Source organism: Hemitrygon akajei, chromosome 11, assembly GCF_048418815.1.
Source record: "Hemitrygon akajei chromosome 11, sHemAka1.3, whole genome shotgun sequence".
Classification (NCBI taxonomy): domain Eukaryota; kingdom Metazoa; phylum Chordata; class Chondrichthyes; order Myliobatiformes; family Dasyatidae; genus Hemitrygon; species Hemitrygon akajei.
This window is the reverse complement of record NC_133134.1, coordinates 137,507,734-137,532,135: the sequence shown is the minus strand read 5'-3', so window position 1 is coordinate 137,532,135 and position 24,402 is coordinate 137,507,734. Positions and strand designations below refer to the sequence as shown.

The window sequence follows — 24,402 nt, the reverse complement described above, 5'->3', positions numbered from 1 at the left end:
GTGATGGAACTAGGGTCATGGTGATATTGAGGGCAGGAATGAAATAACTGTCTTTGACTGAGAAGACTAAATGGATTGCAAGAGTATCAACCTTCATTGTATTCTCCGGTAGACGTATGGTTTCTTTCAAGAATTGAGTATCAAGGATTGGTGTTGGTGTCAGTTTAGAACAGTGACAAGACAACATGTCATAAAGAAAAGTATATTTAGTGAAGAAAAGCTCAATATTTGAGGTATAGCTGAGAGTTTTTTGAACTGAAAGAATCATTAAACTGTAACAAGTACAGAGATAATTTATGAAAATGCTGCCAGGACTTGAGGGCCCGAGTTACAGAGAGAAGTCGTGTAGGCTAGGACTTTATTCCTTGGAATGTAGGAAATTGAGAAGTGACTCCTTAAAATCATGAGAGGTATAAATAGGGTAAATGCATATAGTCTTTTTCCCAGGGAAGGTGAACTTAAAACTGAAGGATATAGGTTAAAGAGGTTTTCTTCACGCAAAACCTGGTGCATTTATGGAAATAAGTTACCAGAGGATGTGGTTGAGACAGGGTACAATAACAACATTTAAAAGACATCTAGATAAGTAAATCGATTGGAGGGTTTTATAAAGAGGCAAACACTGACAAAGGTGTTAACTCTACGACTTCCTCTGACAGCCAATCCAAATAACATCTATTTTTCTGTGTGAAAAGCTTACCCCTTAAATCTCCTTTAAATTTACCCCCTCACCTTAAAACTATATTTCAGTCTTAGACTCCCTTGCCCGAGGAAAAACACTCCATCTATCCTTTTTATACCCCTTGTAATTTCGTAAACCTCTATAAGATCATCACTCAACCTTCCACATTCCAGCGAGAATAAACACAACATATCTAGTCTCTCCTTCTAATTACAGATCCCCATTCCGGGCAGCATCCTGATGAATCTCTTCTGCAATCTTTCCATCGTCACGATAGGATCCTGCAGAGTGCTGCTTTCATTGAATTGAGAATTGGATTAGTTTCAATCACATTGTTGCATCAGAGTAAAATATATCCTTGTCTTAAATTAATGCAGTTCCTGCTTAAATACTCATTGAAGGAAAATAAAGCTACTTATTTTCAGTCTTCTCAGATGAGTTTTGTAGAGATCTCGAGCAAGTCGAATCTACCAAATGCATTTGTAAAGATTGCCCTCTAGAGTAAAAAAAGGGACAAATCTAACGAATATTAGTTAATTCGTATTTTTATTTTCTTTCTGTAAATAATGGTCGCCCTTGTGAAAACAAGTAAAATTTCTTCAATTTATCTTAACACATACCTCCACGTTAATAAAATTACTGTGCTGCAGTCGAAGAGAATAGCGGAATTCTAGCCAACGCGAAGGCCAAAAGTAAGGGACCATCTCTAAGATTGCAATTTAAAAAACTTGAGTTACTGAAAAATACTTGCATTTTTCAGGAATTCAAGTTATTATTTAAAATAAATCTCCAAACAGTATAATGTTGTATTTTAACATAATTACTGTAAAACGAAATTACTCTTTTAAGCCAAATAATTCTGTGCTTTTCATCAAGCAGGCAACATTGCACTTTGGACATGTTTAGCAATTAAACAAAAGTTCAACTTTGCCATGGTGAGATCCACTGTCTTGAATCTTCGTAATGTTGAAAAAAGTTATTGGCAAAAAAGTAACAATTTTAGTTGTGAACGGGTTTGGTTTTAACAGTTGCTTTTTGGCGCCCAGTAGGCAGAGCTGTCGGAGTTTAAGTGAGATTTTGGAGACGGTCCCTTTACGTGGTTTCTGAGCATGTGCCTGTTGTCTCATTGGCAAAAAGCGGAATCCTGCTGGACGGTAGCATTTGCTGCAGATTTTGGCAATTTGTAACTCAGTCCCATTCTCTTTATCTCAGCCTGTGTTATGGTGCTTGTTTTATTTTGGCCTTCTTCCTCTAGCTTTAAGTAAGTTCGGCAGAAGTTTGAGAACAAATGCGCTATAAGTCATCCGTTTCACGTTGCGAAGAGTCTTCTAACGGAGTTGTGACTTCTCCAAGGAGCCGTAAAACCGAACCCTTCAGTCTCGTATTATCGGATAGAACGGAATAGGGAAGCCAGCAAAATGCTAGTGGATCCGAACCAAATTGATTCTCAACTCTTTTAAAGAAGCCGCCTATTGTGAAGTGATAGAAATTTATCTTCACGTGTATTTTTTTGTTTTGCCTTTGAACTGTCTTGTTTACTTATAACAGCACAGGAACATGGACGAAGAAAGACACCAAGAAAATGGAGTGGAGAGTGGAAAAGACACCGATCGGCAGCTTCGCTTACGTGTGTGTGTGATGAATGAGATTTTAAAAACAGAGAGGGACTACGTGGGGTCCTTGAAATTTCTGAAGTCTGTAAGTTTTCTTTTCCCCTGCTAGAGTCTCTGTGTAGTTTGTTTTGTCTTTCTGGGATGTGAAATCACTCTCTCAGATCGATGTGTTAGCCCGTTGGATGCATCAACACAATGTTAGCAATGTGTAAATTTCACGTGGAAGGGCTTTGTGGTTCTTTTTTCGATCACTAGTCTGTTAGCTCCGAAAATACTGCACTCGTTGTCATTTGAAACTGTGTGTCGAGTCAGATTTCCCTTCTGGGGCCGAGGTGCACGTTGTTGGATCTAAGGTTCACACTAAGCGATTCTGTTTAAAGGGCTTCGAAAATGCAATTTGTGGAAGTTCTCGTTTGACTAATCTTACATTCGCGGTGGTGCACCAGTAGCCCGGTTAACTCGCACAATACGGGGAGTCGTTCTATCGGATTTATGGAGACTGAAATAATTGTGATAATGAATGCTCCTCTTTGTGGCTTTTCTCAATAAAACGTCCACGGAGATGGGTAAACCCCTCTTTTAGAAAGTACTGAACATGAATCATGCAAGAATGCTTCCAGTTTATTTTAAAACTGGTTTAACCGCCCCATTGATGTTTTTGTTTCTACTTGGTCCATGATTCTGAAATTAATTCGAGGCTTATTTTTTTGGGACAGTAATTAAGTTTGCTGTTTCGGTGGTTTCCTGTTGAGGCAGAAGGTTTGCTTGCTGCCGATAAGCCTTCTTGGGCTGAAAGGTGTGCCATATGGTTTGTGTAAAGTCAAATCCCCGTTTTCCAGACACAATGAGAGAGAGAGAGAAAGAGGAAAGGCTCAGTAAATCAGTTTGCCCTCTCCCCATTGAACATCTGAGCATTTGGCGGAAGCCCCTCGAGCGGTCCCATGGGACCTGAAACAACCTGCCATTATTTATAACATCTCTGAACAAACGGACAAGATCGACTAAGTCAGATCGAAAATGGTGATTATGTGTCAGGTAGAGCTAGGTTAAGGTTTCGGTTAGATTCTGGTTATTGTTGTGGAAGTCATCCAGTCAAAGATTTTCTCCCCATTTGTTGCTAGCCATCCACCCACTACACCAGACAGCATTTCGCACTAAAGGTTGTAATAAAGTACAGTATTTTTCTTGAAGATGGGGTCTTTGGCTTTTATTAATCTTGATTTCAATAATTGGTTAGACTGATGAGCGGGATTTGCACCACTCCATTGCTAAGCTACAGATGTTAACTGATTGATTTTGTATCGATGTACTGCTTCAGTGCCGAAAGGTTCACTGAATTTAGGAAGCGAGCTGAAGATGGGCTGCCCACTTTCTCTGTTTTCGTATCTTCACTGATGATGTTTTGAAGAATGGGCTTGTGAATACCAAATAATTTGCATTTGTTGGTGGGATCATTTGAAATTCGAATGTGCCTGAAATCTTGAACAGTGAAACATTTGGTATCGTCGGTCTAGTGCTGAGTATGGCGATTTGTGTTAAAGACTTTCTCCTGTCCTAGCAGGCTTTAAGAACCTTGGGAGGGAGAGGAGGGGCAGGGTGACACCTCACTCAGTTGCTGAGTGACTAAATGTACTTTCTAATTTCATCAAACACAGGTTGAGATTCTTGATTAGATAGTCAAATGGCTGTTCTTACTGCTTTTGAAGTTGGAAGCTATGCACTCAAGTAAGAGTTGCACGTGGCATGTGTGTCGAGTCCAAGCTCCAGAGGAGAAACCAATCATTACTGAGAAAGCTCTCCAGCCTTCCTGAGCTGATCACTTGGCATCCTTCAGGATGCAAAAGCCTCAAAGTTGGCATGTGACTTCAGCAAAGTTTGTTGTACAAGAACTTGTCTTTCACACTTGCATATTAGTAACTTGGCACATAACTTGATGCACTTGAGGATATCTTGAATATCAAAGTACTTGCATGTTATGATCACTTATCTTAACCATGTAATTTTGGGGATATAGGGCAGATCAAAGTTCTTACTGTATGTCACCATAGATTCATTTTCTTGTGGGCATTTGCAGTAAATACAAAGAAATACAATAGAATCGATCAAAAAACAGATACAAGAAGATGAATAAACAGCCAATGTGCAAAATACAACAAGCTGGAAATGCAAAAAGAAATAAAACAAACAAACAAACAATGTTCCCTCTAATTTTTTTTAAAGCTGCCTGAGCCAATTGTTGCTCTGAACAGGAATTTTTTTACCTGGCCTGAAAACTGCACGACCCTTTAATTTTTTTTGTAATATGGATATTGAGAGTGAAAATTGAAAAATCACATACTTTTTTATTTATTAATTGAAGGGTATAATGAAATCCAGTACATCAAAGAAAATTTTGCTTCGTAAACCTTTTCTCATCTTTATTACAAATCTGCTGTCTATAAACACCGTCTGGATGAATTTTGCATCCAGATGAAAGACATATCTTAATCCTCATTAGATCATCCAAATGTTTAATTCTGGTCTGTTTCTGGATTTACGTTTGATTGAATTCATAATATGTTCATAGTCAGCACTGGAACCTTGCAATGTTCCAATGATGTCAACAAGAATTGACAGTTCTTCAAATTATTTGTTTCTAAGCACATAGTTCAACATATCTGGACCAGCTGGAAAAATGGGCTGAAAAATGTCAGATGGAATTTCATGCAGACAAGTGTGAGGTGTTGCACTTTGGGAGGACCAACCAGGGCAGGTCTTACACAGTGAATGGTAGGGCAATGTAGCGTATGGTAGGACAAAAAGATCTGGGAATACATCTGTAATTCATTGAAAGTGGTGTTGCAGGTAGATAAGATAGTAAAGAAAGCTTTTGGCACATTGGCCTTCATAAATCAAAGGATTAAGTACATTTGATAGAAGTATACAGAATTATGAGGGTTATAGATAGGGTAAATGCAAGCAGCCCTTTTCCAATTGAGGTTAGGTGGGACTTGGACGAGGTCGTGGGTTAAGGGTGAAAGGTGAGATGTTTAAGGGGAACATGAGGGGAGACTTCTTCACGTAGAGGGTGACGAGAATATGAAATGAGCTGCCTGCACAAATGGTGGATGCAATTTTGATTTCATTGTTTAAGATAAGTTTGGATAGGTAAATGGAGGACTATGTTCCTGGTGCAGGTCGATGGGACTAGGCAGTTTAAATGGTTCGGCACAGACTAGATGGGCCAAAGGGCCTGTACCTTTACAGCAGTTTTCTATGACTTTACATCAGTGAATGTCCTAATTGAACCAGTCTTAACTTTCTCAGAAATGAAAAATTTGAAATCAGTATTGCTGCAGTATTTTTGAGGTGATGCTTTCACTGTAGTTATAATAGTAACTGAGTATTTTTTTGTCAGTCAAATAACATTCTCTTTTCCCAAGTCCAAATTGGCTGCGCTTGCATTAGCAGCAGGTTCAAAAGCTTAACATTCTCTTAACCCATCTTCGAAAAATCTATTATCCTAGTGATTACACACATATTGAAGGTGCAATATCCACATCAGACCTTACTGTTACAAGCAGATCTTTCACTTTGTCACTTCAATAAACGGTATTGCTAAGCACTACCGACTTCAATTTTTTGTTTATTGTTACCATTTGCAACAGTTTTGTAACTTGAAACACTGGCAATGTAAATACATTGAAGCTCCAAAATGTTTCAAATTAAAGGTGGCATGTTTATTTAGAAAATTTATTAATTATTACAGGGTCTTTCACAATTACATTAACAGATCTCAAAATTATATTAGCATAATTTCAAAATTATATTAACATTATGTTTTTAAATTCCAGCTGCATGGCAACAAAGGCTAAGTGTGTGGGAGCATTTCAGTTACTGCACAGCTTCTCACCCATGCAGCTTAGAAGGAACATTGTGCAGTAAATAAATAAGCAATAACTATTGAGAACATGAGATGGAGTCCTTGAAAGTGAGTCCATAGGCTGTGGGAACAGTTCAGTGTTTGAGTGAGTGAAGTTATACCCTCTGGTTCAATAGCCGGATAGATGAAGGGTAATAACTGGAGATGTGGGTTCAGGAAGCATCTACCTGACCTGATGAGTACTTCCTGTATTTTCTGTTATATTTCTAATTTCCAGCATCTGCAGAATATTCTGTGTCATAGAGCAAATGGGAAAATTCTAGGCAGTGATATAGCAGGTGCTCAATGATGCTCATTTGATTCATGGGGTTTGTATGTGAAGATTGGATTGTGGAAATGAACCACTTACGGTATGACTATTTGTATACTTGTGGTTTGAGGTATGCCTGAGAGTTCAATGAAATAAGCTATCTTTCAAATGGATCACTTAATCTCCTATACAGAATTTCTCTGTTGATGAACTGGTGAATACTTTGATGGGACACTTTGATGTTAGTTAATGGAATAGATGGCTTTGTTGCCAAGTTTCCAGGTGATACGAAGATTGGTGGAGTGGCAGGTAGTGTTGAGGAAACAGGTAGGCTGCAGAAGGACTTAGGTTAAGAGAGTAAGCAAGAGAGTGGGAAATGAAATACAATGTTGGAAAATGGATGGTCATGCACTTTGGTAGTAGAAATAAATGCAGAGCATTTTCTAAACTGGGAGGAAATCCAAAAATCTGAGATGCAAAGGGACTTAGGAATCCTTGTGCAGAACACCCTAAAGGTTAATTTGCAGGTGGATTTGGTGGTGAGGAAGGCAAATGCAATGTTAGCATTCATTTCAAGAGGTCTAGAATACAAGAGCAGGGATATGATGCTTAGGCTTGATAAGGCACTGGTGAGGCCTCATCTTGAGTATTGTGAATAGTTTTGAACTCCTCGTCTAAGAAAAGAAGTGCTGGCATTGGAGAGGGTTCAGAGGAGGTTCATAAAGATGGTTTCGGGAATGAAAGGGTTATCGTATGAGGAACATTTGATAGCTCTAGGTTTGTACTTGCTGGAATTTAGAAAGACAAGAAAGGATCTCTGTGAAACCTTTTGAATGTTGAAAGGCCAAGACACAGTAGATGTGGAAAGGATGTTTCCCATGGTGGGGAAGTCTAGAACAAGAGGGCACAGACTCGGAATAGTTGGGCATCCTTTTAAAACAGCATTGTGGAGAAATTTCTTTGAGGGTGGTGAATTTGTAGAATTTATTACCACACGCAGCTGTGGAGGCCAGTCATTGGGTGTATTTAAGGCAGAGCTTGATAGGTTCTTGATTGAACATGGCATCAAAGGTTAATGGGGAGAAGGCTGGGGAGTGGGGTTGAAGGGGGTGGGGGGAGAGAAGGATCAGTCATGATTAAATGGCAGAGCAGAATCAGTGGGCCAAATGGCCTAATTCTGCTCCTATATCTTATGGAATAATGAGAAAGATCATGAACTCCAAGCAGTGACATTGTTGGGTCTCTTTATAACCACTTTGCTTTTGTTGAATTACATTGAAAACTTGAAAGCAGATGCCAGAGGATGATTCAATATGCAATGTTGAAGCTGAGTTTATTGTCATATGTGCATATGTACAGGTGTAATGTAAAATTTATTGCATGTGCATCACAGAAATAGCATCATATTGCACCATATAATTAGCATTCACAACAAAATCATAAAGTAAATGTAAATCATACCTGTATTTTATAAGAAAGTCAACATTTAGAACAAAAAGTCCATTTTAGTGCAGTGATTGATATGCTTATAGTAACTGTGGTGATCAGGATTTTGCTCAAGAACAAACATTGAAGGGAAGTAGCTATACTTGATCCCAGAGGTCTGGGACTTAAGGCTTCTGTACCTTCTGCTTGACGGTCATGGCAAGAAGATTTCTTGGCCTGGATGGTTGGGCTCTATGGATGCTGTCTTAGACCATAAAACAAAGGAACAGAATTAGGCCATTTGGCCCATCAAGTCCGTTCCATCATTCCATCATGGCTGATTTATTATCCCTCAATTCCTTCCTGTAGTCTTTGAAACCCTTACTAATCAAAAACCTATCAACCTCCTCTTTAAATATACTGAATGACTTGGCCTCCACAACCACTTACGGCAATTAATTCCACAGATTCACCTCCTGCTGGCTGAAGAAATTCCTCCTCATTCCTGTTCAAAGCAGATATCCCTCTGTTTTGAGGCTGTGCACTGTGGTACCATTCTCCCCCACTATAGGAAACATCCTCTCCATGTCCACTCTGTCTAGGTTTTTCAATATTTGATAGGTTTTAAAGAGATCCAGTTCATTCTTCTACACTCCAGCAAGTACAAGTATGCAATCATCAAATGCTTCTCATACGTTAACTCTTTCATTCATGAATCATTTTTGTGAACCTGCTCTGGACACTCTCAGTGATAATGTCTCCTGTAGATACTAGCCGTTGTGAAGAGGGATGTGCTGGTGATAATTGGACACGTTCCTATCCACGTTTTTTAACACTAGAGCACATCTGATGAATGCTCAGAATGGAGCCACGTTTGATGGTCTGACCCAGAAAGGCTGATTTGACATGAGGGACAGATCTGCATGGGAATGCAAATGTAGGGATTGCTCGCTCCAATTGTATAGAGCTTAGATGCACAATACCTGGAATATTGTGCATCGGCCTAGACTTCCAAAGATAGGAAATGCATGTGGTAGTAGAAATATAGTTTAGCAGATTGATTCTGGGATTATGAGATCGTGACTTTGTGAGGTAGGAGATTGAAACATGATTCCATTGAAATGTTTAAAATCCTCAGGGATTGACAGGCTAGTTGTTGATTTCATGACTTCAAGATTCCTGTAACTAGTGTATCTAGAGTCTTGGTCTTAAAACGATGAGCCAGTGAGATTATAAATGCCTTTATTTTGGAGTAATGAGTTACTGAAATTGTCTGGCCAAGAGAATTCTGGCTGGTTGTGGGAATTGAAGAATGAGTCAGTTAAAAGGTGCTGAGGTAAAAGTTCAGTCAAGATCACCCTGAATTGCTGAATAATTCCTGGGGTTTTACTCCAGGTTTGACTTCTTTGTTCCTGAGTGTTTTTTTTAACTTATTGCCAGGACTATTTTGTAAGTATTAAGATCCCCAAGATTAGGCTACTTAACAACTTTGTCCAAGCACTGGAGTTGGTGTGACGGAGAGAGAATGGCATTGATGAATGGATCTGTAACTCTGAAAAAATTTTTAGGGTTTGGTATGGAGGATTTTAAGTACAAAATTTTGGTGTGTATTTGAATCCTACAGTGGGCTAAAAGTGAAGTTTTGTGTACAGGTACTAGTCTCCATTCTTCATCTGATATTTTGTCTAGTGTTTTGCAGTGTGTTGGATCTGAAACTCGTGACTAACTGGATGTAAAATTAGAAAGTGTCATTTATTTGACTTGTATAAATGAAGTTATTGATAGGGCAGAGCTTTGCTTCCAGTGTGCATTTTGTGCAAAAGCTGCAGGGGAAAGTTTGCTCTTGCAAAATTTCTTAAATTGGAGTACAGGGAAGACTTAATTTAGAATATATGCTGCTTGAAGTCAAAAGTAGTTTTTAAACTTGGCATATTGGATGTTGCCCAAGTGCAATTAAGATGAGTTTATATACATAGGTGATGTGCCCAGAATGCAAAGTGTCACTGGTGATTGTGCAATCACAGTAGAAAACAAACATAGAGTTGGTCAGAAAGTACAACAGCGGTTTTTGATTTAGTGAGATAAACTCATTTATAGTATCATGAAATGATGGGCTGGTTTAAGAAAACCTGTTGGCTATGTGCTTCTTGATTTCTGTTTGGACTCAATCAGCAAATGACAAGCTGTTTGAACTTATCTGGTGACTTACAATTGGCTATTACTTGTTTTCAAATTAGGGTTAAAAATACTGATTGTGTTTCTTTCAGCTTTTTGTTTTCTTCAGCAAATGCAAGATTCCTCCAATTCCTGAACTGTCTATAATCTGTATTTTTTTTGAAGGAGAAGTGGTAGTAGTTTAAAAAAAAAACAATTTCAGTATCAGAGCTGCAATTTGGTCACCTTGAAATTTCGCCATACTCGTTCCAAGGTTATGTTCATTTGATCTTTATATCTGCTGCTAAAAATTTATATCAGAAACACACCAGATGTCGTCCTCCTCATCTCATCTAATAGATCAAAAAATTCTTCAGATCCAAATCAATCATTCTTCTGATTTCACTGTCATTCTGTCTTTTCTGCTGAAGTGTTGAATAGGTCCATTTTTACCCTTTGTTTCCTTGGTTTTAAATGTCAATTGATTTTTTTTTGTTTGATAGCTTAACCATATATTATTTAGGAAGTTCTTAAATTAATTAAGAGCATGGCCATGGGCCAATATACTTTTGCCTCTAAGTGAATGATGACAAATATGTATCCTTATTTTCTTTACAGGGAGGTTTAATTCTAATAGAGATGTTGCAATTTAAACAGTTCTGAAGTTTGCTGCAGGCTCTTTGCAAGTGTTGTAGTTTATGTTTTCCAAATGTTACCAACATTGATACTGAAGGATGTGGTTGGTATGTAAAAGCCCTTTGAAATTCTAAATTCCAGTTAAAGGAAATTCATATTCTCCCCAAACAGCACTTAACCTATTACTCATTTCTGAATAGGTTTCAATAATGCAGATTTTCAGCATTCAAGGATTGAGATGGCAAAAGGTCAATATGAAATCTTCAGTAATAATATTTGATCCTGCGGCAAAAGTGATATGACATATTAAGTTGTTTTGTACCTAGTTTTTAAATTAGACACATTCTGATCTCTCAGTTCTTGAATGAATGATTGCTATTGTGGTGAGGCTTTGGATGGCTAAAATTGTTTGGAAAACATGCATCATTCATTATCATCAGCAGGTGTGTGTTACAGCTGAATGAATAAAGGGAACATTCGGTAAAGTGGCAAAGATGGTGATTTTTAAAAAATAGTTCATTTTCTTTGTGACTTTCTTTTTTAACTTCACATTTTAGTAAGCTCTCTGCAGTTTTGTTCAGTATTGACAGACTCAAACCGATTGAACTGTACAAGTCCGTGACATTGAGTAATGATCAAAAGCTGTTTTAAACATGCCCTCTTTATAAATGTCTTTTCCCATCATTTATGATTGGTGCTTTTTGCCGTAGTAAAACAGGCAATATTCAGAGCTCTTAACTATTGTACTTATCCCAGATTTTAAAATGTATTTAATTGACAGTTTGGCCAGTTTATCAAACTGCAAGTGAAAGGTTCAGAATACTTTTCTTCAGATTTACTTAACTATTGTTCAGTTACAGATAGGTATTAGTTGGACTCCGTAAATTTAGTGTGTCACAGGGTCTTTTTGGTACTTCATGACTCTACTTCTAATACTTGTAGATTTTAGACATGACTAGTGTGGTTGCCCATGTCAGTATTCATTCTTACAAGGTGTATGCTTTGAGGGAATTTCATTGAGGAATTTACCTCATAATTATTTGTGGGGAATATTCCACCATAATAATAATAAGTACCTTTTTGATCCCGAGTGGGAAATTGAAAGCATACTCTTAACTTTAGAATTGCAGATGGTGGGAAGTATTTGGGGATGCAGAAGCTGAGAAACTTGATGAGTAATGATCATTTATCTGTTCTTGCAACCACATTTATTCAACTGGGATTAGTTCAATACCCGCTTAATGGCACTTATTTCACTGTAATAAAGATTGGGGGCTGAGAGATGTTAAATGCCATTGACTATTTAGTGCAGTTGATTAGATTCCATCATTTTGAAGTGATCATTATCTGGTACTTGTGTGGTGGGAATGCTTTGTTTCCACAAATCAGCCAGTGCCTTAATGTTTATACAGGCAAGCACTGATTAATTTTTTGAGCTGAAAATGGAATGCTACACTATGTATGTATGCTCTTCGAACCTGATCTGGTGATGATTGATGAAGCACCTGAAGATTTCTGTATTTATGACTAAACGCGAGATGATTACTGTTCAACTATCATGCTTAAGGCATGATCCCAACCATTGAGTTCTTTTTCTTTGGCTTAAACTGCTTCTTGTTGCCAGATTCTTGTCAAATACTCCCTTGCTTTTAAGGATATTCACTTTTTACTTCAAGCCAACAATTTGGTTCTTTGGTTCATGTTGGGTTCAAGGTTGCTCTGAGATCTCAGATGAAGTCATCCTAGCGTGACCTGGCTGAGCTTTGTTAAAAAGGTTATTAAGTCAGAGCCACTTGATGGCATTGTTGATGATACTTTCCATTACTTTGAGAATAGAAGGATTAGTTAGTAACCAGATGGATTGGTTTTGTCCTCCTGTTGAGAAACCATTTTGTACATTGTTCACTAGATGACAGTGATGTAACAGCAATAGAATAACTTGACTAGAATTGCTCCTAATTCTGTAAAATAAGTCAATTGTGTCGCAGGAATGCCATCAAATCTCATTGCCTTTGTTGTATCAAGTGCTTTTAGCCATTATTTGGCATTGTGGTGTGAACCAAATTACCTGAAGATTGCCATGTTGTGAGGGTGCAACAATAATGGATTATTGAATTGACAATGCCCAGTGAGTATAATTTCGTAGTGTTTCTACTTGTGTGTGGTGCTTGCATGATGAGTCCCACCATGGAAGTCAACTTTTTGGAGCTAGCTCCTGTCATTAACTATTAAGTTGTTCACCACTGTTCATGAAAAGATATAGCAGGACTGCAGAGTGCTGATCAGATATGTTGGTTGTGGGAGTTCCCATCATTCTCAAATGTAGAACCTTTTTCCTTTGGCTGCTATAAAATACCCAGCAGAGGTTTGCTCTGAGCACTTGATGTTGTGCATTGGTTAACCTTTCTTGCTCAGCAGGTCAGTATTCATACAAAATAGCCCAACATTCATGTGCAAAGGCAGCAGAATGCTGACTTTTTGCAACAGTTCTGATCAGAGCCACTTTTGTTCAGCTGTTTTAGATGATAGTTATTGTGGACCTTGGCCGGGTCTCTATCGATCAGAACTCAGGGGTCTGCATGTTGAATCTGTCAGTTTGATCTGTAACTCCGCTCCTTTAGAGCCCTGTCTGAAAGGGATTTATTCCATTATGAAGGAAGGATCTGAGCCTCTGGTGATTTCACTGGAGTTAGCTCTGTGAATTTGGAAAAAAAGTTTCTTTAAATTATTTTGATTGTTTTAATATCATTTTTACTTCAATTTTTGATTTTAACTAAACTGTAAAATGTTGAAATATTTTACGAACAATGCATACCTTTTAAACTTTTTCCATTTTGTTATGATGTGGCAGCTGTTAATTTATGGCCCATCACTAATTGCTCTTGAGATAAGTTGACATCTTGAATGTGCACTTATTTTATGGTGAAGGGATGCCCATGATGTCATTAGGCAAGAAATCCCAGTGATATCGATGGAACAGGAAAACAACCAGTTCTAAGTTCTTTATTGTCCTTGTTGATGGTTAATTCTGTTGATTTCTGAATTGCTTTTGGAGCAGCCACAAGTCAGTCATATTTTAAAACAAATAATTCCTTAGCTAGCAGAGCTTCAACATGCTGGCAGTGCCTGTCACAGGTTGTCTTGGTGTTTGGGCTCATGCCAGAGGCCCACCTGGCATGTTCATCCTTTAGCTGGATTCCAGCACGTAACCCAACTAGGTGATGGGAACAGGCAGCAGACCCAGTCTGGCACAAAAGAATCACTCTTGGATGTTAAGATGAGTAATGCACAAAATGCTGGAGTAACTCAGCAAGTCAATCAGCATCTATGAAGCGGAATAAACAATGACATCGGGGCCATCTATTCCATCCTCTGTTCCCGAAGCGGCTTCCTCTACCAACTCAATGGTGGTACTGCTTTGTCGAGCTCCTTCACTCTGTCCGCTGTAAACAGGTAGAATCTCCCTGCGGCTGCCCATTTCAATTCAAATTCCTATGTTCATTTCAGTTTTTGACACGCCTTGTTTTGGGCCTGCTCTACTGTCATGAAGCAACCACACTCAGGTTGAAGAAGCATCACCTCAACTTCCATCTGGGTAGCCTCCAACCTAATGACATAAACATGGCTTTCTCTGACTTCTGCTAACTGATTCCCCTTCCTTCCTATTTTTCTATTCATAATTTCATGTTACCCTCTGATCCCCTCTTCTCATCTGCCCATCACCTCCCTTTGGTTTCTCCTTACCTTTCTTCCATTGTCCATTGTTATTTACTATCAGATTCCTCCAACCCTTTACCTGTCCCAGCTATCCCCTCTCTGCTTCTTTCTTCACCCCTTCCCCCACACCTGACCTCGCGTATCACCTACCAGTTTGTTTTCCGTCCCCTCCCTCATCTTATTTTTGGCTTCTTCTCCCTTTACGATCAAAGGGTCATGGCTCAAAACGTTGAGTCTTTATTCCTTCCTATTGATGTTGCCTAAGCTGATTTCCTCCAGTATTTTGTATGTTTTCTCAAGATTTTCAGCATCTGCTGAATGTCTTGTGATTTGAATGTAAAGCTTCACTGTTTGACTCTGGATGCACAGTTGATATTCAATAATAAAAAATGCCCCCTTTTCTCAGTCCAAGTTCACTTGCTTATTGGCAACTGTTTAATTAGATGGAAGGACATAAATTCACTGGGAAAAGTCATCAGGGCTGTTAACTTGAATCTTAAAATTTATTGTGAAGAATTTGGAGAGGAAACTTAATGAATGAACGTAATACAAGTTCGATTTGTAACAGGAAAACTATTTCAACCATGTGCCAGTTTAGGCTCAATCCACGTATTGAAGTTTGACAGTCGAATTAAATGGTTTATTGAAGCTGAGAGAATAAAGTCAATGACAAAATACATGTGATTTAAGTATGCACATGATCTGATATTACCCCTGGTTTAACCAGACCACCAAATAAACATAATTCTAATCAAAAGGTTCTCATTGCTTGGTTGAATCAGTCAGACTACAATTACCATGGGATATGCTGTAAAGCAATGTAAGTACAGTTTATGGCAGTTTGCTGAACAGAAATTCACAATTGGGAATTCACAATTCAGTAACAAAAATTCTGGGAAGTGGAATAAAAATTTGCTTAGGAAAATTATGAGGGAGAAAATATTATATTTTTTTCAACCTGCATTTCTTGACACCCTGCCACCCTGCCACCCATCTCCGAGAAATGTTAAGATCGCCTTGATGGAATTTGGGAAGTGTAAAAGAGGATAGCTATCATGCTTATTGAAGATCGAGCTAGGGGATGATGAGGCACACTGTTTATCGATGGAAGAATTAAGCACTAGTGTACAGCGTGAAATACCAATTAGACCACGAATGGATGAATAGGCACAGATGTGGTAGGACTGACGTCATTGCTTGGGAAGAGTACAAAAGAAATTTTTAAAATGTATTTTTGTGGTTGGTGATTACATTTAAGCAGAGACTGGCTGAACTTGGTATGAGGAGATAATGCAGTTAATGAGGGGAGGAAGCAGATATTGGTTGGGGAAACAAGGAAATTAGTGCTGGGATCTTGTGCTAGTATGTAATTGCAGAAAGCTAACATACAGGTTGATGGGTAGTTTGAAGGCCAATGATCTGTTGGCTTAGAGAGCAAGTGAATTGGAGGGCAAATATAAACATGTCACGAAGCACTTGCACCGGGCTTTGGGCAAACATCTGTAGTAGCTTAGAGACTGGATTTCTGTCCTGAAGGAAGGCTGTACCTCCTTCAGCAGTTTTCTAGATTGATTGTGTGATTGGGATGTAGTGCAAAAATGGTGTTGGTGGAATTGAGAAAAACAAGAGTTTAACTGGATGGATGCTGAAAGGTTGTGTGTTCAGGCTGGAGAACTGAGAATGTGGGACATAATCATTAAATTGTAACAGTTTGTGGGCATATAGGATGAACAGATATCTCTTTAAATAGGATGTTGTCATTCTTTGAATCTCTTTCAGAGGGACATGGAAACTTTGAATGCATTAAGGATATTTTTGACAAAGACAATTAAGTGTGATGGAGATTGGAAAGGAAAGGAGTGTTTTTAGTTGTGAATATAAAACACTGTACAAAAATAGCATTATATTTTCATTTACCATATCAGTTTAACATTAAATATTACTCAGTGAAATGCTAACTGTCTGGGGTATATTCAGCTTTTAAAACAATGAAAATTATGCCAATATCACATTAATCTTTCCAAATTTAGAACCATCTCATGAAGATAATGCTTTTACTTTGGAATTGGAGAGGACTCCATCCTTGTTTGAAGCCTCTCCGTGAAATAAATGTGTCATGCATCTCAATAAAGAAGTGCCACCTTATTTTTTCCACAGCACATTCATTTTCCCTCAAAAAGAGTAAAGTGTGTAACAACTTCTAACTGTTCAAAACCTGAGTCATGAATAAATACTGAGCTTTCCGGTATTTGCCAAGGAGCACTAGTTATGGGAGCGAAAAGGGTAAAGTTGGCTGTCATTCACAAACACCCTGCAGAAACTGTGCCTTTGTCTAAGAGCCCAGGCGAATAGGACAATGGGGGTTTTATTTCATTTCAGGCCAAAGAGCAGACAGACGTCTTTACAAGAGATGAGTTTCAGTAATGAGCCAAAAATGGACTCTGTGAAGATAATGATTTTATTGGTGGATGATTTTCTGACTGACTTGTTTAAATTGAATAGATTTAAATTTTGTGCATGCCTTCAAACGTGATGCCAAATACCCGTATAAAAATGGGACATTTTAATAAGCTGTTCTGAACAACATTTCAAATTATGAGTACTTCAATGATCCATGGCCTGGTTATTGAATTGTCAATTGCAAACATTTGAATCAGTGATGTGTGAAGAATCTGATAGGAGATGACAGTGAAGAAAGCGAAGGAGGAGGGGAACCAGATGGAAGTGATGGGCTGGGAAGGAGAAGAGAAGGGGTGTGAGGGTAACCAGAGTGGGAAATGGAAAAAAAAAGAGGGAAGGAAATTGTATGTTATTTAGTAACATAAATCTATTAAAAATTTCGTTGTCATCTCAGCACAGGCTGCCAATATGCATTTCTTAAAGAATTAAATTTTCTTGCCTTGAAGTATTCAACCCCTACAACTATTTTCACATTTTACCATCTCATTTTCTAAAATTAAGATACATTGAAGCAGGGATTTTTGTGCTAATCTACAAAACATTGTGCACCTTGTCAAATCAAAAGAAAAAATCCAAAACCTGTCAACAATTTACTGAAAATTAAAAACCAAAATTGAGGCTGGAAAAAGTATTCATCCCCTTTGTAATTATTACTCTAATATTCCTCATGTGCAATACTGTATTTTACCTTAACGCACCAATTCGTTGATGTAGGAAATTGGAGGATCACCTGTTTACAATGAATTCATAAGAATAAATACCCCCTTTCTCTGTAAGGTCCAACAGTATGGTAGATTTTCAACAGACCAAATCAAAATTATGCCTAAAGAGCATTCAAGACAAATCAGGGAAATGATAATAGGGGAGCACAAATCTGGGGAAGGTTACAAGACCATCTCAAGGCACTGAATATACCTTGGAGCTCAGTGCAGTCCTTTGTGGAAAAGTATGAAACCATAGCCATATTGCTTAGGTCAGGCCACCCCTCTAAACTTATACTTGTGCGTATGGGCTATGCTGCAGCCTACGCCGTAACCCTGATTTTCACTTCTGTGTCGCTCTACACTGTAGCGAGCAAGTGTTGGTGTGTGCCAAAATGATAGTTGACTGTGGGGTTTCTGTGCCACTGTGTTGAGTTTCTTCGTGAGAGACATGGACGAGGAAATGTATTTCAAACATTTTCACATGTTGGCAGGTAGTTTTGACAATTTGGTTATCTATTTCATGTCAGTGTACGCACAGCCTACAAATGTGGTGGAGAAGAAGCAACCGGAAATGCGTAGGAGCAAATGCGATGCTACCAAGCAGACCAATCACAGTTGTTGCGGGCTGTGATGCATGAGTAACTTTTCTGGAGAGGTGCACGTCACTCTACGGCATAGGCCATGGCATAGGTATGGTGTAGGGTATGCATTACCTATGGCATAGATGCGACACACAAGTGTAAAATCTTAGTTGTGGTCGAAAAATGGCGCTTCTAAGAGAGGCTACTGTGACACCAGCAGTCACTCTGAGTGAGCTGCACAAGTCAGTGGCTGAAACTAGAGATGAGGTTAATGGCTGCATGATCTCTAAGGCGTTGCACAAAAAGTAACACTATCCCTGCTGTGAAGTACGGTGGAGTTAGCGTCATGCTATATGGATGCTTTTCAGCAGCAGGGACTAGAAATCTGGTCAGGGTTGATGGGAAGATGTATGCTGCTAAATACAGAGAAAGTCTACATTTAAAAACTTCCTAGCCTCAGCCAAGAAGTTTAAACCTAGGAGGAAGTCCATCTTTCAGCAGGACAACAACCCAAAGCACATTTCCAGAACAACTATGAAGAAAATTGATGTCCTTGAGTGGCCCAGTCAGAGTCCTGACCTTAAGCCAACTGAACATCTCTGGCAAGACCTCAAGATTGCTGTCCACTGCTGCTCCCCAACAAAACTGGCACAGCTTGAGCAATCTTGCGAGGAGGAATGTCCAAATCTTGCTCCATCAGATTATGCAAAGCTAATAGAGACTTATCCAAAAAGACTACTGACTGTAATAGCTGCAAGAGGTGGTTCAACTAAGTACTGAGCAAAGGGGGATGAATACTTTTGAACTTTCATTTCTTGATTTAAAATTTTTTTTTCATTCTTTATAATTTTCCCTTTGGGGCTCTGCTTTGAAAAAAGGCGCATGTGATTAACAAATAACAATTCTTGTTATATTAATCAAAATCCATGGTTGTGATACTCATTTATCTGAACAAAGGATTGGGGACTGAATGCTTTTTCAAGGCATTGCGACAGGGAGATTCCAAAGCTGAATATTGCCTGCAAATTTAGATTTCAGGGGATTTTTGTGAATAGCAGATATGAAATGGGTTTTCCACTAAGATCTGGACATGACATCCCCACGTTTCTTCTCTGTAATCTTGTTAAAATAAACTTGACTCATAAATTTACATTTTAAATCTAACATTTGTAATTTAAATAAGGTCTAGCTCCCTTCATTTGGAGTCTGACTTAAATTGCTATCATTTTAGATTGAAATCTTAAGTAGTATGTGTATCTGGCATTGTCTTGCATATTTCCATGTGGTAACTCAACTCTCTGTTACATCTGTCCTTGATGTAATGGCAGAGATTAATTTGTGAAGTATCTTGATTCAAAGGGTGCGTAAGTGTATTTTGAATAATTCTGATTATGAAGCCTTTAAGATATTGGAATAATTTGTTTTGGCAAGGTTAGTATACAACTTTCTTGCTTTAAAGGGTAATTGAATACATTCTCAATAAACAGTTTAACATTATATTTTTATCTGTTGTTGCTCTTTGTTTTTGTTTTTTTAGTGTTGTGTAGCAAACTTGTTTTGTCCCTAACCATTTTAACTATACTTTTTAGTATTGAAAATAAAGAGCAGTACGTAATGTAGTTGGTCTGGACAACCAGAGGCAGCTGAATTTTATTCAGTTGGAAGGGTCTGACTGACAGCAATCTCATTATACTGAGTGCTCCTTTGTAGACCCTGCCGAATGTGCCCGGTAACAAAGGGGCCCCTCTGTTACTAATGTTTAGAAAAAATACTTTCAGCTGGTAAGATAAGACTCTACATGAAAGCAGAAAAATGTATGTTATTCACCAGTCTACTGGGAAAGTGATAAATTTGTCCAAATACAAGTCTGTCACCCCAAATTCATGCTTTTTTAAAGCCTTAATATCTATTAATTCAGGTTTTAAAAAAAGCCCAAATTTACTGTATGTATATCTAGATTCATCTTGAAATGACTACAATTATAGTTGAAGTAAATAACTACATGAAAGATTCATTGTTGACATGACCAAAAATTTTATTTAATATCTGCAATTCAGTCACTGTTTGCTTGATCAAATTTGTTGAAAGCCATGCAGATGCAATTCCCTATTTCAAGATAAGGTACAGCTAGCTGATGAATGTGATATTTACTTGATTGTAGTCATGTTGCTGGCTTTCCACCTGTTTCTTATTTCCTCCAATGGAGTTGTACCACGCACCCTTCATAATCAACAACAACACAATTGCTTATATCTGCACCATCAACATGCTGTTTAAAACACAGTGACTCCAAGAGTAGGTCAGGAATGGTGAATCTTTGCTGAGTTACTTCTGAAACCCAAAAACTTCCTGCACTTAGAATTAGAGCTAGTAATCCCATTGGCCATAAAACATTAATCTTATCAAAGTTTATCTTAATCTCTTTGCTCCATTGGGATGGCAAATATTGTGGTTTTTTTAAACCAACCCGACCTTCCACTGGAAAGCAATCCTATTTGTACCTATTAAATCCATTTGTCTTTGGTTCCTTTAAAATTTTGCAGTCTAGTTTACATTGCCTCTTTTTTTCCATAAAGATAAATAAATAACACCTACATTGCACAGTTTGTTATATTTAATCTGGCTATTCTTTCAGCCTGTCTATGTTTATTAAATCTATTACAAAACAATCCACTACACCTCTCAACTTCTGTAAACTGTATATGTTGTACTTGTGACCTGTTTATTGAAGACCAAGTAATATGGTTATTTTACTAAAGGGGATAACTTCACTCAATTTCATTTGCCACATTACTGAAATATTCCCACAGACTTTGGACTCTTCATCTCATGTTCTCGATATTTATGCTTATTTATTTATGTCGTTTCTTTCTTTTGGTATTTGCACAGTTTGTTGTCTTTTGCACACTGGTTGAACACCCAGTTGGTGTGGTCTTTCATTGATTCCATTATGGTTATTTTTGATTTAATGAGTATGCCCTCCAGAAAATGAATCTCAAGTTTGGATATAGTGACATACTGTATGTGTACCTTCATAATAAATTTACTTTGATCTTTCAGATATTGAACTACTTCTCCTTCCCATCTGGGGAAAAAAAATCACCATCTTTTCAAGACTATTCTGTTTTCTGTTGCCAGTTTTCTACCCATTCTGTGAAAATAACTTGCTTTTCATGGTCTTCAACCTTAGTATGTATCTGGTATCTATTAATCTGTTATCTGGTATTTTATAAAGAGGTTTTTAGAAGTTAACATTTATCACGTTAACTGCAACTACCAAAGTTGAACCAACAAGTTTGTAGTTACTAGATTTTCCCTAAGTTCTTGAGCAACAGTGTAAAATTAGGAATTATCCAGTCCCCAGGCTTCAACCATTTTTCCTAGCAATTTCCTACCTTTTTTAATAAATGTCTTATCTTCAGTGTTTATCCACTCTTAAATTGAGTTAGCCTTGCTCGTTATTTCCTTTTTTCCTAGCCTACACAAAATCTTAAATAACTGAGGATATGGACATTGTGTAGACATAAGGGATTAGTTTAGTTGGCCAGTTGATTACTATTGTGTTTGATTCAGCATGGCATTGTTGGTCAACAGGCCTGTTCTTGTGCTGTGTTGTACTATGTTCTATGTTCCATGTTTATGTCTTCATTGAAGGAAAATACTCATTCAGTATATCAGGGAAGTCTTCTGCCATCAGAATTAGATTCCTTCTTAGTTTCTGATTGAACCTACCCTTCTATTTGCAGTCGTTTATCTGCTCATATTCCTGTAGAATATTTTTATGTTTCCCTTTATTTTTGCTTCCAGTCTGTAATATTTCTATTTACTCTTCTCTTGTGTTACCTTCTTCGCTTGTTCCTTGAGCTTCTTATAAACAGCCTGTTTCTTACTAGTGTTAGCAACTTGGCATCTGTGAAATGCTGGTTCTTCTATTGCACTATCATTTCTTTTGGTTATCCAGAGAGCTCTGGATTTAGTTTCACTACATTTCTCTCTTTTGAAGTTTATCTAGACTGTAGCTGTCACCTTAATATCCTTCATTTGCTGTTGTAATTGCTAAGCTTTGATTTCAGCAAGATGGGCATCATCTGTGGGCAGAGAATCAGTTTTCTAAGTGTGGTTGTACATTTCCGTAACCGTATTGGCACTTCCTAACCACAGGATTTCACATATGTCCCTGTTACCTTCATAAACTGAACCTTTTTCCAGAAAATGGGTTATCCGATATTTTGCAATTTTCTTTTTTTCCCTTTCTGAGTAATAGCTAAATTTACATATGAAGTTCCTGTTTAAACCTTGCTTACAACTTTCAAGCTATATTTTTTGTATTCGTTGTTGCATTGGGAAAAAAGAAGTTTAAAACCTGTTCATTGATTCTCAAATTCTCATTCCTACCTTAGTGTTTCCAGAAATGGATGTATTTTTTTGGACAGATAGATGAGGTAATTTGAGTGATTAGAGGGTTTGATCTCTGAGAATACTGGTGAAAGTGGATGCACTGCACATTATCGATGTTGTTGTGCAAAAATTGGGTTCCTTCTGAATAAATGTAAGTATTGATAGCTGCAAAAGAGTGCAATGTAGGTCACATCATTCTGCTTGAAACTAAGAAAGGAAATAAAATATTTGAATAAACACAAGAAAATCTGCTGATTTTGGAAATCTAAAGCAACACATACAAAATATTGGAGGAACTCAGCAGGTGTAAACAGTCGACATTTCAGGCTGAGACACTTCATCAGGACTTGTAAATGCTGCCTGATCTGCTGAGTTCCTCCAGCATTTTGTGTGTGTTGCAGAGTATTTCAATAAATGGATATATTTAAAATACAAACATTGTGCTAATTTTTCCAGGTGATATACTGTATTTTGACTTTTATTGAAAGTTCTTCTGTGCTTAGGAGGAAGATTTTTCAGAGCTTAAGAATATTTGTATGTTTACAGAATCTACGAGGAAGTTGGTATGCAAGAAAAGCAGGTGATTAGGAGAACAAATAAGTCTAGTGGTCTTGTTCTGGAGAATTTAAGTACATGTGTAAAGACATATAAAATACATATCAAGAATTATTTTGTATCCCAGTGCATCAAAAGCTTGGAAGCCTGATGTCCCTCTGTAAGGAGTTCTTGCAGTGGAAGGACCGTAATAAGTGGACACCATATTGATTCCAGGAGTGGCAGATCTGTTGTACAGTATATGGAAAGGTTAAGTTGACTGAGCCAGTTTTCTCTTGGTTAAGGAATAAATGAAGCATCTGCAATTCATGACGTTCTTAACAGGGTGGATGTGGGGATGGCTTACCCATAACTACTATGTTAAAAACCAAAAGTTGAAGTCTTTTTTTAAAAAAAAAGTAGCTGGTCAGCTGTTCAGCAGAGAGTAGATAAAAATTCTACCTGAGAGTAAATCAGTCTTTGAACTTTTCTATCCATATGGACAATGTAGGCTCACTCATCTGGATATTCAAGATGGAGAATAATATATTTTAAGCATTGTGCGAAAACGTAAGAATAACTGGTTTGTTTACAAAATAATTGACCTGGAGTTGTGGGGTACTACAGTGATTTTGACGTTTTGGTTGAAATTATTTGAAAAATAAACTCACAGAATGCTGAGGAAATTAAATATTCTTTTACCGGTTGTTCAGATGACATAGATAAATCAGGACATGAGGAATGATGCAGATGAAAAGGTGCATTATGTGTATTGAGTTGAGCTCAGTGTGTTTGCAACAACATAAAAGATGAGACATAATGTGGACGGGTGTCAAGTTAGACACTTTTAAAGGGGAATAAATGCTGAATACCTCGATTAAATAAAGAGTATGAAATGTTGATGTTCAAAAGGACCTGGATGTCATTGGAAATAAATTGCTGAAAATCACAGCCTGGTATGGTAACACCAATGCACAGGAGTGGACAAAAGGTGGTGGATACATCTCAGTCCATCACAGGCAAAGCCCTTCCCATCATTGAGCACATTTACATGGAGTTAAACAGCATCCATCGTCGAGGACCCGCACCATCCAGGCCATGCTCTTTTCTCACGTACTACCATGGAGCAGGAGGTACAGGGGCCTCCCACACCACCAGGTTCAGGAACAGTTACTACCCTACAAACATCAGACTCTCGAATCAGCATGAATAATGTCACTCATCTCAGTTCTGAACTGACTCCACAACCTATAGATTCACTTTCAGGGACTCTGTGATTCAAGTTCTCAGTATTATTTATTTACTTTTTTAAAGCAATATCTGCAC

General features: G+C 37.9%; 1 protein-coding gene across 1 annotated transcript in view; it reads left to right on the top strand.

The window, feature by feature from the left end:
* Positions 1-1,640: 1,640 nt before the first annotated feature.
* The window catches only part of prex1 (phosphatidylinositol-3,4,5-trisphosphate-dependent Rac exchange factor 1), a 201,458-nt gene continuing 178,696 nt past the window's right edge, over positions 1,641-24,402 (top strand). The window contains exons 1-2 of the mRNA XM_073061760.1: positions 1,641-1,943; positions 2,231-2,380. Of these exons, the coding sequence (XP_072917861.1) occupies positions 2,240-2,380 (141 nt within the window). The 5' untranslated portion in view covers positions 1,641-1,943; positions 2,231-2,239. The remainder of the gene's footprint in view (positions 1,944-2,230; positions 2,381-24,402) is intronic.